The sequence below is a fragment of the Gorilla gorilla genome, chromosome 12 (assembly GCF_029281585.2).
Source record: "Gorilla gorilla gorilla isolate KB3781 chromosome 12, NHGRI_mGorGor1-v2.1_pri, whole genome shotgun sequence".
In the NCBI taxonomy this organism is placed as follows: domain Eukaryota; kingdom Metazoa; phylum Chordata; class Mammalia; order Primates; family Hominidae; genus Gorilla; species Gorilla gorilla.
In genome coordinates this window covers 65860724-65878010 of record NC_073236.2, presented here as the reverse complement: position 1 = coordinate 65878010, position 17287 = coordinate 65860724, and the positions used below count along the sequence as shown (strand labels likewise).

The window sequence follows — 17287 nt, the reverse complement described above, 5'->3', positions numbered from 1 at the left end:
TCTCCCTGGACTATTGCAATGGCTTCCTGGCTGATTTCTTGGTCTCTTGCCCTCATTCACCGAATTAATTCTCTACACTGCTGCAAAACTGATCTTTCTAAACACAGGTCAGCTCATGTCACTCACGTCCTCAGAAATCTTCAGTAGCTCTTCATTAACCAACAGGGGGTTCCTAACTCCCCGTCTTGGCACTGGAGGACCTTTCCCTGCCTGATCTCCACGATCATCTTTTCCTGCAATATGTACTCAGGCCAGTGCTTACCCCTTCTTTAAAATGCTGGTGCTGGCTCAAGAGAGGCAAACAGCCATCTCTCTCATTCTTATCTTCCCTGTCAAGACTTCACATAGGTGGACTGATGCTAGACTATGATGATGAGTCTCCAGTGAAAGTTGTTAAGTAGAACTCTCTCAGGGTTTCTAGAAGCATTTTTGTTTAAGAAAATATTCTGGGGGGAGCAGGATTTTTAAATGGTGGAGCTCATGGTAAACAAAATTATGTGTGCAAAATGTTAATAGAGACTTTCTAATATTCTTGTGATTAACTCTGCTGACAGTTGGCTGAGTGTTCTTGTTTCTGCAACGCCTGTCTTTGGAAATGTGATAGGGGGCTTATTGAGCAGACTGCAACTGGAAATGAGGAATGTTGACTTGAAGTCTGTAATTCACTTATACTTTTCTCTAAATCCTAGACTGAGTCACTCAATGTGAGACAAGTACTGCACATAAAATGCAATAGATTTCACGTTATACAGTGGAGTGGGTAAGAGCACAGAGATTAGAGGCAATGGCAGGAAATCCAGGTGCAAATCCCACCCTATAAGTCTTAGTTTTCCCATTTGTAAAGTGAAGATAAAAAACACTTTGTGCATTAGGTTGCTTTGGAGATTGAATTAGCTAAATGCTTAGTATAATCCCAAGGCATGGAACATACTTATGTGCTCAATAAGTGACACATATGATTCATATATATGTAACAGTATCTAATTTAAAAACATAATAGGCCGGGCGCAGTGGCTTACGCCTATAATCCCAGCACTCTGGGAGACCAAGGCGGGTGGATCACAAAATCAGGAGTTTGAGACCAACCTGGCCAACATGATGAAACCCCGTCTCTACTAAAAATACAAAAATTAGCTGGACATGGTGGCGGGTGCCTGTAATCCCAGCTACTCGGGAGGCTGAGGCAGGAGAATCGCTTGAACCCGGGAGGCAGAGGTTGCAGTGAGCCGAGATTGTGCCACTGCACTCCACCGTGGATGACAGAGTGAGACTCCGTCTCAAAAAAAAAAAAAAAAAACTCCCACATAATAGAGGCCAGAGGCTCATGCCTGTAATCCTAACACTTTGGAAAGCCAAGGCAGGAGGATAGCTTGAGGCCAGCCTGGGCAACATGGTGAGACCCTATCTCTATGAAATAAAAATGTAAAAATTCACTGGGCATGGTAACACATGACTGTGGTCTCAGCTATTCAGGAGGCTGAGGCATGAGAATCACTTGAGCCCAGGTGGTGGAGGCCGCAGTGAGCTGTGTTCACGCCACTGCACTCCAGCCTGGGTGATAGAGTGAGACTGTGTCTCAAAAAAAAAAAAAAAAAAAAAAAAAGAAAGGAAGGAAGGAAGAAAACATAATAGACAAATAATAGACAAACTATTTTATTCACAGTAGTGACAATGTGTGAACTCTTTAAAGAAACCCTTAAAAATAAATTATGTGCCTTAAGGCCGGGCACAGTGGCTCATACCTGTAATCCCAGCACTTTGGGAGGCTGAGGCGGGTGGATCACTTGAGGCCAGCCTGGCCAACCAATATGGTGAAATCCTGTCTCTACTAAACAATAATTAGCTGGATGTGGTGGTTAGCACCTGTCGTCCCAGCTACTCCAGAGGCTGAGGCAGGAGAATCACTTAAACTTGGGAGGTGGAGGTTTCAGTGAGCCAAGATCGCATCACTGCACTCCAGCCTGGGCAACAGAGTGAGACCCTATATATATTTTTTAAAAATGTATATATGTATAAATATAAAATCATTTTATTATATATCTATAAATCATTGTGTGTGTGTGTGTGTGTGTGTGTGTGTGTGTATATATATATATATATATATATATATATATATATATAAAATCTTGTGTGCCTTAAAAGAAAAACCAAATTGGGTAAAAGTGTCAAATGTCCTCAAATTAATTTATAGGCTCATTGGATTCCAATAAAAATTATGTGACATAATTCTAAAGTATGTTTGCAGAAATAAATAAGCAACAATTATGAGAACAAAATGAATTTTTTTAATTATGAAGGAAGACATAATGTAATAAAATACAATATTATAAATTATAACGTTAAAACAATTTGATACCAGCAAAAAGGTAAAGAGGAAATGTATAATAAATGAAACTTCCAGCATCAGAAAGGAGGAAAGGACTAGTCAATAAATTATTTCTGGGACAACTGATTAGTTATTTTTGGAGCTAGAGAATCTTGGTTTATAGCCCTAAGCTCATACCATTTCACCAAACACATGTCAATTAAATATAAAAGTTAATGTAAACATTTAAATTACCAAAAATATAATACAGTTAATGTGAGCATTTAATCAAATTTCTGGTAAGAGTGGTCATAGAGAAAAAGAATGACAAATCTGACTTCTTAAAAAATCGTAACTTTTAATATCTCAAAAATAACCAAATTTAAAAGCCAAATAACAAATTGCAAAACAAAAGGGCAATGAGGGATTAATATGAACAGTTAATGCAAATTGACAATTAAAAATATGAAGTGTCCCCCAGACAAATAAAAAACAAAGTTAATTAGCTGAACAGAAATTATGAAAAGTTGCAAATGTGAAAAAATTTAAACTCATTTGAAACAAAAAAATTGAAGTAAAATAACTAGGTATGATTTTTACCTATCAAATTATTTCGTATTTTAAGAGTGAGAGCACTGAATTCAGGTAAGAATGGGGTAAAACAGCCACTTTTTAATTCTGAAGTAAAGAGTGGTTTAGCCTATTTGTTAATAACAGAAATCAGAAAGTCTTCCAATTGCCATGTTCTTTAGCCCAGTAATTCCACTTTTAGAATCTTCTTCTTTGGAAAACATCCTGAATACAAAAAATAAATTGCAATATGCACAAAGATAACTATCATAGGATTATTTATAACCAAAAATCAAAGACACCATGAATAGTAATGTGATTAAATATATGATAGTATATGATAAAATGTTATATAAGCATTTTCAAAAGTTTTAGTTTATTAAAAATAAATATTTATTATGAAAAGTAAAATAATGTTATAAAAACAAATTTGAACATAGTATAATAATATAATAAATAAAAGAATATGAAATAAATAATGATAGTAATAAATTTAAAAATACATAAAGACAAAAGATTAGGAAAAAGAAAAAAGCCAAAATGTTAACTGTTTGTTGTTAGGTGATGGACATAGGGGAGATTTTTATTCCATTAAAAAAATTTTTGGCCGGGCGCGGTGGCTCACGCCTGTAATCCCAGCACTTTGGGAGGCCGAGGCGGGTGGATCACGAGGTCAGGAGATTGAGACCATCCTGGCTAACACGGTGAAACCCCATCTCTACTAAAAATACAAAAAATTAGCCGGGTGTGGTGGTGGGCACCCGTAGTCCCAGCTACTCGGGAGGCTGACGCAGGAGAATGCCGTGAACCCGGGAGGCGGAGCTTGCAGTGAGCCGAGATTGCGCCACTGTACTCCAGCCTCGGTGACAGAGGAAGACTCCATCTCAAAATAAAAAATAATAATAAATAAATAAATAAATAAATAAATAAAAATTTTGAGCTAGGATGTTCCTCTGTCGCCCAGGCCGGAGTGCAGTGGTGCAGTCATAACTCACTGCGGTCTTGGCCTCCTGGGCTCAAGGAATCCTCTTGCCTCTGTCTCCGGTGTAGCTGGGAACAGAGGTGCACACTACATCCAGTTGATTTTTTAATTTTTTGTAGAGACAGGGTCTCACTTTGTTACCCAGGCTGGCCTCCAACCCCTGGGCTCAAGCAATCTGCCTGTCTCAGCTCCCCAAAGTGCTGGGATTACAGGCATGAGTCACCACACTCAACCTTAAAAATATTTTTCTAACTTTAAAAATTATCGACATCTTTAACTTTTAAGGTATAAAAACTCCAAAAAATAAACTAAAATCAAGTGCAGATGCTTGAGCCCAACACCCAAGGATTCTGGTTCAGTGGGTCAGATGATCCCAGGTGACTCTGAGACAGGGCCTTGAGGAAGCACATTTTAAGTAGCATGGGGTCCCCTCCTTAAGACCAGTTGCTGTCCTTCAGGTTCCTGTGCAAGGCTCACGGTCCAGGGCCTCTGCCTGTGCCATTCCCTCTGCCCCGGATGCCTTTTGCAGCAGCCTCTGGAGACCTTCTTTTGCCCTCAAGGCCCATTTAAATCCCTCAGATAATGAATTACTCCTACCTCTTCTTTCACTTAAAATGTGGCTTGTGTTTTTCTTTTTGTTTGTTTTGGTCTTTTTTAAACGTCTCTCTCCCCTCTGGACTTTGCAACTGAGAATTGGGTGCCATGTCTGATTCATATCTGCCTTCATCACACTTACCACCGTCTTAGCACAAACCTGGCGGTCCATAAATACATGGGTCCAATGGCATCAAATGACCCTGTGCCTCGCCTCTGAGGAAACCAAAGCCCCATGTCCCTGCTACGCTTTGCCCAATCCCTCTGAAAGACTCCTTTTTGGTCGTACTTGATCACTGAAGAAGGAATTGGACATAGGAAGAAATTAACTTCCTCTAAAACAGTGGTTCTTTTTTATTTTTGAGACAGGGTTTCGCTCTGTTGCCCAGGCTGGAGTGCAGTGCCATGATCACAGCTCACTGCAGCCTTGACCTCCTGGGCTCAAGCGATCCTCCTGCCTCAGCCTCCTGAGTAGCTGAGACTACAGGCAGGCGCTACCATGCCTGGCTAATTTTTTATCTTTTTGTAGAGACAGGCCCACAGTGTGTTGCCCAGGCTAAGCGGTGGTTCTTAACCAGGATGATTTTGCTTCCCAAAGGACATTTGGCAATGTCTGCAGACATTTTTTATTGTCACAACTGGAAAACTGCTGCTAGCATCCAGTGGGTGGAGACCAGGGATACTGGTCGGCCCTCCACAACAAAGAATTATCCAACCTAAAATGTCATAGAGCTGCGATTGAGAAACCCTGCTTTAAAGCACCAGCCTGGCCAATAATAGCCAGTGAAAATTGAGCCCAAGTGCCTCTGTCAGATTCTCAGCAGGAGATAGTGTACACTCAGCTGGGGTTTTGAAATTGTTTGACAGTGTATACTCAGCTGGGGTTTTACAACTGGTTAAATGAATGTCCTACAGAAATGTGCATAGGGTTAAGGCAACTACAAAGGGATGTCGAGGCACCCAAGAGCCAGCAACAGAGGGAGCTCTCACACCCCTAAACATGAAGGGGTCAGGTGACGAGGGCAGTGTCATTGGAGCTTAGTGAGAGCTTGAGCTCTGAAAGAGGGTCTGCCCAACAGGAACTGTGCTCATGGAGGGCCACGCCATTGTCAGGAGATAGACCCTGACTTCTTTTGCCCTCCTACTTTCCAGCCTCTTGCAGGAATCTTCTATCAGCCAAATATAGCCAGAAGCCAGAAAGCAATGAACACTTGAGTGATACAATGTGCCTTGCATCACTCAGTGCACAAAGGCAGGGGAGAGACTGTAGGAGAGTGAAGAGGAGGGAAGGTCAAATGGAAATAATGAACACATAGAAAATACTGGTTCCAGGTCTGAGTCCTACCTGGGGCCCTGTTGAGAAGGAGTATACCCTTTAAATGTCAGTCAGAAATTTCCAGGGCTGACCATTCTCCTCTCCAGATCCATCCCATCCTGCGTAACATGGTGCCACACTCTCCCAGCATGGGAATGTCGATGAGAATTTTCCAGCCATTGGGAGTCTGCCAGGCTCATATGGCTTTTGTCTCCGCTAGATCTGGCACCACTCCTTCTACAATGAGCTGCGTGTAGCACCTGAAGAGCACCCCACCCTGCTCACAGAGGCTCCCCTAAATCCCAAGGCCAACAGGGAGAAGATGACCCAGGTAAGAAGCCAGGAAGACTTGAACACTGGCATAAGAAAGCAACATGGATACTTGGCCAGATAGTTTCTCCCCTTCAAACATCAGTGCAACAGAACTCTCTGAGGACCTGCTATGTCTGTAGTCCATGCCAGGCCCTGGGGGAGTGGGTGTGGAATAATGAACTATCAAACTGGCATAGTTCCTGCCCTTAATGAGATTACAAACCATTCTACAGGCCAAGAAGTGCTGTGATTTTTGCCAAATAATCTTTTATTCTTCATTGTCCTTTAAGATCATGTTTGAAACCTTCAATGTCCCTGCCATGTACGTTGCCATTCAAGCTGTGCTCTCCCTCTATGCCTCTGGCCGCACGACAGGTGAGTAATCCTGTAATCCATTCCTTTTCTGACTTCAGGGGAGGTAGGGAAAAGCTGGGGTCTGGCAGAGGCTCCTGCTCAGAAGAATCAAATGGACAGCTGAAGTCCAGGCAAAATCTTTCTCAGGGATAATAGGTGAGAATGCCCATGTGGAATGCCAGATGTGAGCCTACCTGGTATAGTTGGAAAAAACATCCAGCACGAACTGTTTCCCTCACAGTAATAATTCCAGGAGCTTCTACACATACACACATTCCAACAATACTGGAATGTTTCTGCTTCATGAAGCAGAAAGAGTAGAACCTGTGGTGGTGGAAATGTAAGTGCAGTTACACATTGCTTAATGACAGGGATACGTTCCGAGAAATGTATGTCATTAGGTGACTTTGTCACTGTGGGAACATCAGAGAGTGTACTTGCACAAACCTAGATGCTGTAGCCTACTACATGCCCAGGCTGTATGGCGTGGCCTATTGCTTCCGGGCTACAGACAGTATAGCATTTAACTATAATACTGTAGGGAACTGTAACAGAATGGTTAGGTATTTGTATGGCTAAACATATTGAAACATAGAAAAGTTACAGTGAAAATATAGTATCAAAGATAAAAAATGGTACACCTGTGTAGGGCACTTACCATGAATGGAGCTTGCAAGACTAGAAATTGCTCTGGGTGGGTTAGTGAGTGAGTAGTGAGAAAATGTGAAGACCTAAAATGTTACTGTGTACTACTGTAGACTATAAACACTGTACACATCGGCTGTACTACATTTATAAAAATATTATTCTTGGCCAGGCACAGTGGCTCACACCTGAAATCCCAGCACTTTGTGAGGCTGAGGTGGGCGGATCACCTGAGGTCAGGAGTTCCAGACCAGCCTGGCCAACACGGTGAAACCCCATCTCTACTAAAAATACAAAAATTAGTTGGACGTGGTGTCAGGCACCTGTAATCCCAGCTACTTGGGAGGCTGAGGCAGAAGAGTCACTTGAACCTGGGAGCAGAGATTGCAGTGAGCCAAGATCACGCCACTGCCCTCCAGCATGTGTGACAGAGCGAGACTCCGTCTCAAAAAAATATATATACATATATATTATTCTTTCTTCAATAATAAATTAACCTTAGCTTACTGTAATGTTTTTTACCTTATAAACTTTTTAATTTTTAAAGCCATTTTTACTTTTTTTGTAGTGACAGTAATAGAAAAACATCTTTTTTTGACTTTTCTTTTTTTTTTTGAGACGGAGCCTTGCTCTGTCACCAGGCTGGAGTGCAGTAGCGTGATCTCGGCTCATTGCAACCTCTGTCTCCCAGGTTCAAACGATTCTCCTGCCTCAGCCTCCCATGATTTTTTTTTTTTTTTTTTGAGATGAAGTCTCACTCTGTCACCCAGGCTGGAGTGCAGTAGTGCGATCTCAGCTGACTGCAACCTCCGCCTCCTAGGTTCAAGTGATTATCATGCCTCAAACTCCCAAGTAGCTGGGACTACAGGAGCGTGCCACCATGCCTGGCTTATTTTTGTCTTTTCTTTATTTAGTAGAGAAAAAAAAAAAGGAGTACACCTTTTAAATGTCAATCAGAAATTTCCAGGGCTGACCATTCTCCTCTCCAGATCCTTCTCATGTTGGCCAGGCTGGTCTCGAACTCCTGACCTCAAGTGATCTGCCCACCTCAGCCTCCCAAAGTACTGGGATTACAGGTGTGATCATCGCCCCCAGCCAAAAGTATTTTCTTTATTTATATCCTTTATTCTACAAGCTTTTTTCTATTAAATTTATTTTATTTTATTTTTTTACTTTTAGAGCTTTTTTGATAAAAACTAAAATATACACATTAGCCTTGGCCTACACAGGTTCAGGATCATCAATACCACTGTATTTCATCTCCACATCTTGGCCCACTGGAAGGTCTTCAGGGTTAATAACATGCATGGAGCTGTCATCTCCTATGATAACAATACCTCCTTCTGGAATATCTCCGGAAGGACCTGCCTAAGGCTGTTTTACAGTCAACTTTTTATTTAATAAGTAGAAGGAGTACACTTTAAAATAATGATTAAAAACATAGTATAAGAGGCTGGGTGCAGTGGCTTATGCCTGTAATCCCAGCACTTTGGGAGGCCGAGGTGGGTGGATCTCTTTGAGCTCAGGAGTTCAAGACCAGCCTGGGCAACATGGCTACAACCTATCTCTACAAAAAATACAAAAAGTTAGCCAGGCATTGGTAGCTCATGCCTGTAGTCCCAGCTACTCGGTTGGCTGAAGCTGGAGAATTGCTGGAGCCCAGGAGGCAGAGGCTGCAGTGAGCTGAGATCTCACCACTGCACTCCAGCCTGGGTGACAGAGTGAGACCCTGTCTCAAAAAAAAAATAAAAAAATAAAAGACAGTATAAGAAATACATAAGCCAGTACTAGAACCATAGTCGTTTATTATCATTTTCAAGTATGTTGTACATAATGTATGTGCTGTACTTTTATACAGCTGGCAGTACAGTAGGTTTGTTTACACCAGCATCACCACAAACACGTGAATAAAGCGTTGCCCTGTGACGTGATGTCAGCTATGATGTCACTAGGCAATAAGAATTTTTCAGCTTCCTTATAATATTATGGCACCACCATTGTGTATGTGGTCTGAAGTTGACCAAAATGTCATTATGTGGACATGACTATATGTGGCCTTGGTATAGAAGTGTGCTCAGGGTAACAGAGGAAATCTCAAAATAAAATGGTCTTTAATAGGAACTTGACAGCTTCCATAAACATTTGTTTAAACATTCATTAATCATTTATTCACTGATTTATCCATTCATTCATCCATCATATATTTTCCATTACTCCCTACAATGTGCCAAACATGGTACCAGGCCATGGGCACACACTGACAAATAAGACAGACTTTGTCATTATGGAGCTAACAGTTTAGTGGGAGATAGACAAAAGTAAAAGATAATTTCACTGCATGTGATAAGGACAATGATGGAGAAATGCATGGCATATACAGTGTCGTATCCTGTGCTTTGCACTTTGGTTTTTGTTTTTGTTTTCATTCTGAGATGCAGTTTCGCTCTGTTGCCAAGACTGGAATGCAATGATGTGATCTCAGCACACCACAACCTCCACCTCCTGGGTTCAAGCGATTCTCCTGCCTCAGTCTCCTGAATAGCTGGAATTACATGCACCTGCCTCTGCACCCGGCTAATTTTTGTATTTTTAGTAGCAATGGGGTTTCACCATGTTGGCCAGGCTGGTCTTGAACTCCTGACCTCAAGTGATCTACCCCCCTCGGCCTCCCAAAGTGCTGGGATTACAGGCATGAGCCACCGTGCCCAACCTTGCACTTCCTTGCAAACATCATGTTTAATAGCCACGTGGTAGTCATTGTATGATGGTTTCATTATTTATTTATTTTACCATTTCTCTATTGCTGGAGCTTTAGGTTGCCTCTCATTTTTATTATAAAATATGCCATGATTCAGATCCTTACACAAGAGGAAGTTACTGCTTTCTGGACATTTATTTTGCATCTGGCCCTTACTGAACCATCTAACTAGGTCTAATGGTTTCTTAATTGATTCTGTTGGGTCTTCTGTATAAAACCACATTATCTGCAAATAATGACAATTTTGTTTCCCTTTGGTAGTCACACCTCCTATTTCTATTTTCTGTTTCACTGCAGTTGGCTAGAACATCCTGGACAATATTAAAAAATAGTGGTGATATTGTAATTTTTCTCATCAGTTATGATGTGGCTGTTAGATTAAGAAATATGAGGCTGGATGCAGTGGCACATGCCTGTAATCCCAGCACTTTGGGAGGCCGAGGCAGGTGGATTGCCTGAGGTCAGGAGTTCAAGACCAGCCTGGCCAACATAGTGAAACCCCACATCTACTAAAAATACAAAAAATTAGCTGGGCGTGGTGGCAGGCACCTGTAATCCCAGCTACTCAGGAGGCTGAGGCAGGAGAATCACTTGAACGTAGGAGACAGAGGTTTCAGTGAGCCGAGATCATGCCATTGCACTCCAGCCTGGGCAACAAGAGCAAAACTCTGTCTCCAAAAAAAAAAAAAAAAGAATATGCAATGTAGACTTAATGCAAATTGACAAGTATGCATTACCAGTAATGTGTTTCAAGGAATACAAAAAAAGGACACATTTTACTTGCCCTCCAGAGGCCTACAGTCTCACTGGGGGGGAAAAAAGTGACATACATAAAAAATAAAAAATATGATTGATGATTCTTGTGATGGGTGAATATTCTTAACTGGTAAAGGAAAATATGGTAGTCAGAGCTCATTGGTAACAGTCCTAGAAAGAGACTGATGAAAGGCAAGAATAAGATTTTTATAAGCCTGATCCTCTCTGTCCACAGGCATCGTCCTGGATTCAGGTGATGGCGTCACCCACAATGTCCCCATCTATGAAGGCTATGCCCTGCCCCATGCCATCATGCGCCTGGACCTGGCTGGCCGTGACCTCACGGACTACCTCATGAAGATCCTCACAGAGAGAGGCTATTCCTTTGTGACCACAGGTATCCATCCCCTTTCCTGATTCTGACTGGAGCTCAGAACCAATCTGGTTTAGGACAAGAAGTTCTCAGGACCAATGAGAATTCTGTGACTCTGTGTCTTTAAACTCTCGTGAGATAGACTGAGAGGCCTTAAGCTGGGGCTAGGCCTCTGGATAAGACCAGATAGTCATGGAAGCAGTCCCTCCTTCCCCAGAGACCAGCTGCCTCTGTTCACGTCCACACCAGGACTAGGGCTAGTTTCCACAAGGCTGAATGGTAGTGAAGATCTGCTGATGCATTTCATTACCTAGGGGCACCTTTGGTTTGAGGACAAATTGAATAAGTGAGGCCCGAATTTCTAAGGGGAAGGTGTCATGTGGCCCACCTGGGCAATCGGCATTTTTTAGGTGGGAGCCTCTCTAGATTCTGTAAGATCAAACTTCTGAGTCTAGACCAGAAATATGTCCTGCAAAGCCCCCAGGAAGGCCTAAGGCTTTGTCAGAAATCTCATGCAAAGTCCTGCTTGGGAATCAAGACTTGAGACTCCCTCTTTAGAAAGAGGAGTGGAAGAATTAAGATTGAATGGAGTGACGCTTGACCCTCTTCGCGGCAAGTCTATCATCATCCTATGACTGAACCTAAAGTAGACGTGAGGCCAGGCGTGGTGGCTCACGCCTGTAATCCCAGTACTTTGGGAGGCCGAGCAGGCAGATCACTTGAGGTCAGGAGTTCTAGACCAGCCTGGCCAACATGGTGAAATCCTGTCTCTACTGAAAACACAAAAATTAGCCGAGCTTAGTGGCGCACACCTGTAATCCCAGCTACTTGGGAGGCTGAGGCAGGAGAATTGCTTGAACTCAGGAGGTAGAGGTTGCAGTGAGCCAAGACAGCACCACTGCACTTCAGTCTGGGTGACAGAGTGAGACTTTGTCTCAAAAAAAAAAAGAATAAAGCAGATGTGAGAAGGAGGTTTTCGTGGAGATCAAAATGGGACAACCAAACTAACAGAGCTCAGTATTCACCTTCTGTCATTTCTGCTCCTTCCAGCTGAGAGAGAAATTGTGCGAGACATCAAGGAGAAGCTGTGCTATGTGGCCCTGGATTTTGAGAATGAGATGGCCACAGCAGCTTCCTCTTCCTCCCTGGAGAAGAGCTATGAGCTGCCAGATGGGCAGGTTATCACCATTGGCAACGAGCGCTTCCGCTGCCCTGAGACCCTCTTCCAGCCTTCCTTTATTGGTGAGGTGCTGCCCACAGTCCCTGCCAATCTCAGGAGGGGAGGGTGGAGGAGTGGGTGAGGTATGGAGAGAGAAACACCAGGAGTCATGGCCACTTTGTTAATTACATACACATACCTCACATTTTCCTAGGAAGGGCCAAAAATGTATTTTAAAAAAAAATAGGGAAAATCTCATTTTAAATAAAAGGGAAAGGAAATCAAGATACAGGAAAAGCAGAACAGGAAATATAACATGAAACTTAAGAATGAGGTTAAAACACAGAAAGTTTGTAGGCAGCAATGTAGCAAGGTCAGGTTGTAGTTTAGCAAGATTCTTCTATCTACAGTGTGGAATCATATTGCATGGATAAAAGACCGGAGGCTTGGCCAGGCGCAGTGGCTCACGCCTGTAATCCCAGCACTTTGGGAGGCCAAAGCAGATGGATCACGAGGTCAGGAGTTCAAGACCAACCTAGCCAAGATAGTGAAACCCCATCTCTACTAAAAATACAAAAATTAGCCAGGCGCCTGTAATCCCAGCTACTTGAGAGGCTGAGGCAGGAGAATCGCTTGAACCGCGGGTGGGCGCAGAGGTTGCAGTGAGCCGAGATCGCACCACTGCACTCCAGCCTGGGTGACAGAGTGAGACTCCGTCTCACAAAAAAAAAGACTGGAGGCAGCTGCATGCGGTGACTCACACCTGTTATCCCAGCACTTTGGGAGGCTGAGGCAGGCAGATCACTTGAGCCTGTGAGTTTGAGACCAGCCTGGGCAACATAGTGAAACCCCATCTCTATGAAAAATACAAAATTTAGCAGGTCATGGTGGTGCATGCCCATGGTCCCAGCTACTCAGGAGGCTGAGGTGGGAGAATCTCTTGAGCCGCAGAGATCAAGGCTGCAGTGAGCCGTGATTGTGTCACTGCACTCCAGCCTTGGCAACAGGGTGAGATTCTGTCCCAAAAAAAAAAAAAAAAAAAAAAAGAGTAGACGTAAGTAGACCAGGCAGATGGCAAGAGCTAGTTTGGCGTGCAGGACTTTTTGCTCCAGAAGACTGTGATGCCAGGCTACAGTAGCTGGATGTCAACCTGCAGGCAATGGGGGACTGTCAGATGACATGACGAGTATATCCATACAATGGAATCTTATTTGGCAATAAAAGGGAATGAAGTATTGATCCATGCTGTGACCTTGAAAACATTATACTAAGTGAAAGGAGCCACACACAGAAGACCATATGGCGTATGATTCCATTGACAAGAAACATCCAGAATAGGCAAACCTCTAAAGACAGAAAGTGGATTCGCTGTTACCTAGGGCTGGGGCAGGGATGGAGGGGAAAATGGGGAGTGACGGCTATTAGGTATGGGAGTCTCTTTTGAAGGTATTAAAAATGTTCTAAAATTAGATTTTGGTGATGTTTGCTTCTGTGGATATACTGAAAATGACTGAATTATATCTCAAAAAGTTATGAAAAAAGAAAGATGATATAACAAAAGTGTTCCTTTAGAAATATGCTTCAGGCAACAGTGTAAAATATCAGGCCGGGTGTAATGCCTCACGCCTGTAATCCCAGCACTTTGGGAGGCCGAGATGAGTGGATCACAAGGTCAGGAGATGGAGACCATCCTGGTCAACATGGTGAAACCCCATCTCTACTAAAAATACAAAATTTAGCTGGGCGTGGTGGCACGTGCCTGTAATCCCAGCTACTCAGGAGGCTGAGACATGAGAATCACTTGAACCAGGGATCAGAGGTTGCAGTGAGCTGAGATTGCGCCACTGCACTCCAGCCTGGTGACAGAGCAAGACTCCATCTCAGAAAAAAAAAAAAAAAAAGATCAATCAGAACTGGGGACAATAAAGGAAAGGCCATGACAAGGAAGGGGGTCTGATCTTATAATCCTTTTGGGAGATATTACAGTTCTGAACTAGGGTAGTTGCAACAATCGAAGAAGGGTCATTTGAGGAGATGGAGGTGTGCATATTTATGAAGTGATGCCTGTTGACCAGACACTGTGATCTCCACTAGGCATGGAGTCTGCTGGAATTCATGAGACAACCTACAATTCCATCATGAAGTGTGACATTGACATCCGTAAGGACTTATATGCCAACAATGTCCTCTCTGGGGGCACCACCATGTACCCTGGCATTGCTGACAGGATGCAGAAGGAGATCACAGCCCTGGCCCCCAGCACCATGAAGATCAAGGTGGGTCTTGCCTCAGTTCTCTCCATCCTGTTCTTTGTATAAAGTCTTGCCTACCTGGGAGTTCCTCAGAAGCAGGCTGCCAGACCTGATAACTTGCTGGTCTCCTGGGTTCAATATCATCCTGGACTAGAGCCAATTTTATCCTATGGAATTATGTTCCTTGGGCATTGATGGGCTGAAGACCCACTTAGCATGGATCTCAAACATAATCCCAGGAATGTCACATGAGAAGAGGCTGAAAGAATTTGGGATGATGAGAATATTATCCAGGTGTAATGGCTCATACCTGTAATCCCAGCATTTTGGAAAGCCAAGGTGGGAGGATCACTTGAGCCCAGGAGTTGAAGGCCACAATGAGCTCTAACTGTGCCACTGCACTCCAGCCTGTCTCTAAATATAAATTCAGATAGATCCTGTCTCTAAAAATAAATAAATAAATAAATAGAATATTGAGAGGGTTAAGAAGGAAATCAGGAGATGGGAAATAGAAGGAAAGAAAAGAAGGAGGTCACACTATGGTATCTTTTAACTTTATTGCTCCAGAGGAGGGTAAAAGTTCCAAAGAGTGGATGTTTGGTCATAGAGCCAGCTCTGCTTCAAACTCAACAGGGACGTTCCTTGATTCCTGAACATCTCTGATCTACTGTCCCATCTTGGCCATGCCCTTCCCCATACTGCCTCCCAACAGGGCCTCTCGCCTCCTGGGCATCTGCAGGATGGGAGCTTCTCTTCTGCCTCTGGTCTCCAAGCAGTCACACAGACATTTTTAGCTCCTTCTAGGAACTTTGCTGCTAACAGCTTTAGATAAAGAGTTGGGAATAGAAATATCACATTGGTTGAAAGTTACAAAGTCTCACAATAAAGGTGGTCTCTGGGGAGTAGGCCTGATGTAAGGAAATGTGTTCTCAGTCAATATTCTAAGAACCTTCATGAAGGAAGGCTGCCCCGGGCCTTCCCCCTGCCTAACAGATGGTGTTCATCACAGAGAAATGGAGCAGACCAGCAGGAAACTGATGAGAACCTGTGGGCTCTTCTCACCCAGAGCCACAGGAATGGTGCATTACTGAGGCCTGTCCTATGGAGAGCTGTGCCAGGCCTGGGGCAGGGGCTTTTTACCAGGACTGTGTGTCAGTATACCACGCCTAGCCTCACTCCCAGATTCTGGTCCAACAAGTCTGAATTGCTCCCCCATCACCTACACTGATAAACAACCGCCAGTGATCTGATGCATTTCCCAATTCATGAGCCACAGCTCTGACTTTAACAGTATGTGCCAGCCTTCATGGAGTTTAGGATCTAATTAGTAAACATTATCAATACCAGGACAATCTAAATAAAAGCGGAAGGGAAAGGACACTCTAAGCAGAGGAAGTAGAAGGAGCAAATGTGTCCAGGCAGGTGTGTGCTTATATGAGCACCTATCCAAATTGGACAGCAGGATTTGTTATAGGGGAACTGGGGGAGATGAGGCAAGTCTCAAGGACACAGAAGAACAGATTTGGGGTGGGGGTAGGGCTTATATTTAGGACCACCAACCTAAGAGATGCCAGAGTTTTCTCATGAGAAGTGTCCAACAATAAAATTTGTTACGTTGCTAGTGGCTGTGCATTCCCAGTCCTTGAAATAATCTGTTCAAGGAGCATTTGTGTGACTTTTGTCTGCCTGGATAATAAAATAACTTCTAAAGATCCTTCTTATTCTACAATTCCATGATCTCTGTGATTTAGGTAATATGTAAAGAGATTCTACGGCAACAAAAAAAAATCAATTTATTATCTGGTTTGCTCTAGCACTGAATTCTTAGACCCTTCCAAAACTGGAAAACTAGTTGAAGAATCATAGTCCTTCTGGATCCCCTTTGAAGTAGAGTTCAAAGTTGTTTGACCTGACAATCAATTTCTAAAAGCTAAGCCCAGGATTCATAGTGGAAAGCATGAACAATGTAGATATAAATTTGAGGACTTCTGAGATATAATTGGCTGATGACAGATAGCTCAAAACAGGGTTTGGGTAGACTGGTTTATACTCAGGCATGGAGGAAGCCCAGCCCAACCTGCCCATGCTTCCAAACTCCAGGCAAGAACAGAACAAGGGTCCCCTAATAGATATTTGTATCGGTCAGCTATTGCCAAGTAACAAACAACTATGGAATCTCAGGGGCACCTAACAGTGAGCATTTATTATTCGTGCATCTGCGCATCACCTGGAAGTTAGCTGATCAAGGTCAGGCTTGGCTAAGTAAGTGGCTCTGAGTTAACTGCAGGTCCAGCCAGCTCAGGTCAAGTCCATATTTCTCATTAATGGGCCCAGGCTGAAGGGCTAGCTGCTCCCCAGGGGCAGCTCTTCTCATGCACATGGAAGAGCAAGAGAACATGCCCAAGTACACAAGCATATTTCAAGCCCCTGTTTGTGTTATGTCTGCTAATATCCCATTGGTCAAAGCAAACACAATGCCCAGCCTTACAGGGAGCAGTGCACTCTTCCCATGGAGGGAATAAGGGAAGAGGGGGGAAGTGAAGGTTTTGAGCAATAATCTAATCTATCACAATGTTTCTCCTGTTCTTTTCTGACCATGGGGCTCCCCTTTTCTGGGATAAGTAGATTTTTGGACACCTTGCTTATTCCCTTGGGGACTGATCATGATTCACCACATTTGTTCTTTGCAGATTATTGCTCCCCCAGAGCGGAAGTACTCAGTCTGGATCGGGGGCTCTATCCTGGCCTCTCTCTCCACCTTCCAGCAGATGTGGATCAGCAAGCCTGAGTATGATGAGGCAGGGCCCTCCATTGTCCACAGGAAGTGCTTCTAAAGTCAGAACAGGTTCTCCAAGGATCCCCTCGAGACTACTCTGTTACCAGTCATGAAACATTAAAACCTACAAGCCTTA

General features: G+C 43.4%; 1 protein-coding gene across 3 annotated transcripts in view; it reads left to right on the top strand.

The window, feature by feature from the left end:
- ACTG2 (actin gamma 2, smooth muscle) overlaps positions 1 to 17287 on the top strand; it is a 26983-nt gene extending 9696 nt beyond the window's left edge. For 2 of the 3 annotated variants that reach the window (XM_055378095.1, XM_004029440.3), the window contains 6 exons: positions 5987 to 6097; positions 6369 to 6453; positions 10827 to 10988; positions 12015 to 12206; positions 14218 to 14399; positions 17066 to 17287. In XM_055378095.1, the coding sequence (XP_055234070.1) occupies positions 5987 to 6097; positions 6369 to 6453; positions 10827 to 10988; positions 12015 to 12206; positions 14218 to 14399; positions 17066 to 17209 (876 nt within the window). In that variant the 3' untranslated portion in view covers positions 17210 to 17287. Of the gene's footprint in view, positions 1 to 3875; positions 3938 to 5986; positions 6098 to 6368; positions 6454 to 10826; positions 10989 to 12014; positions 12207 to 14217; positions 14400 to 17065 lie in introns of those variants that run through there. The other variant, XM_055378096.2, reaches the window with a different exon arrangement.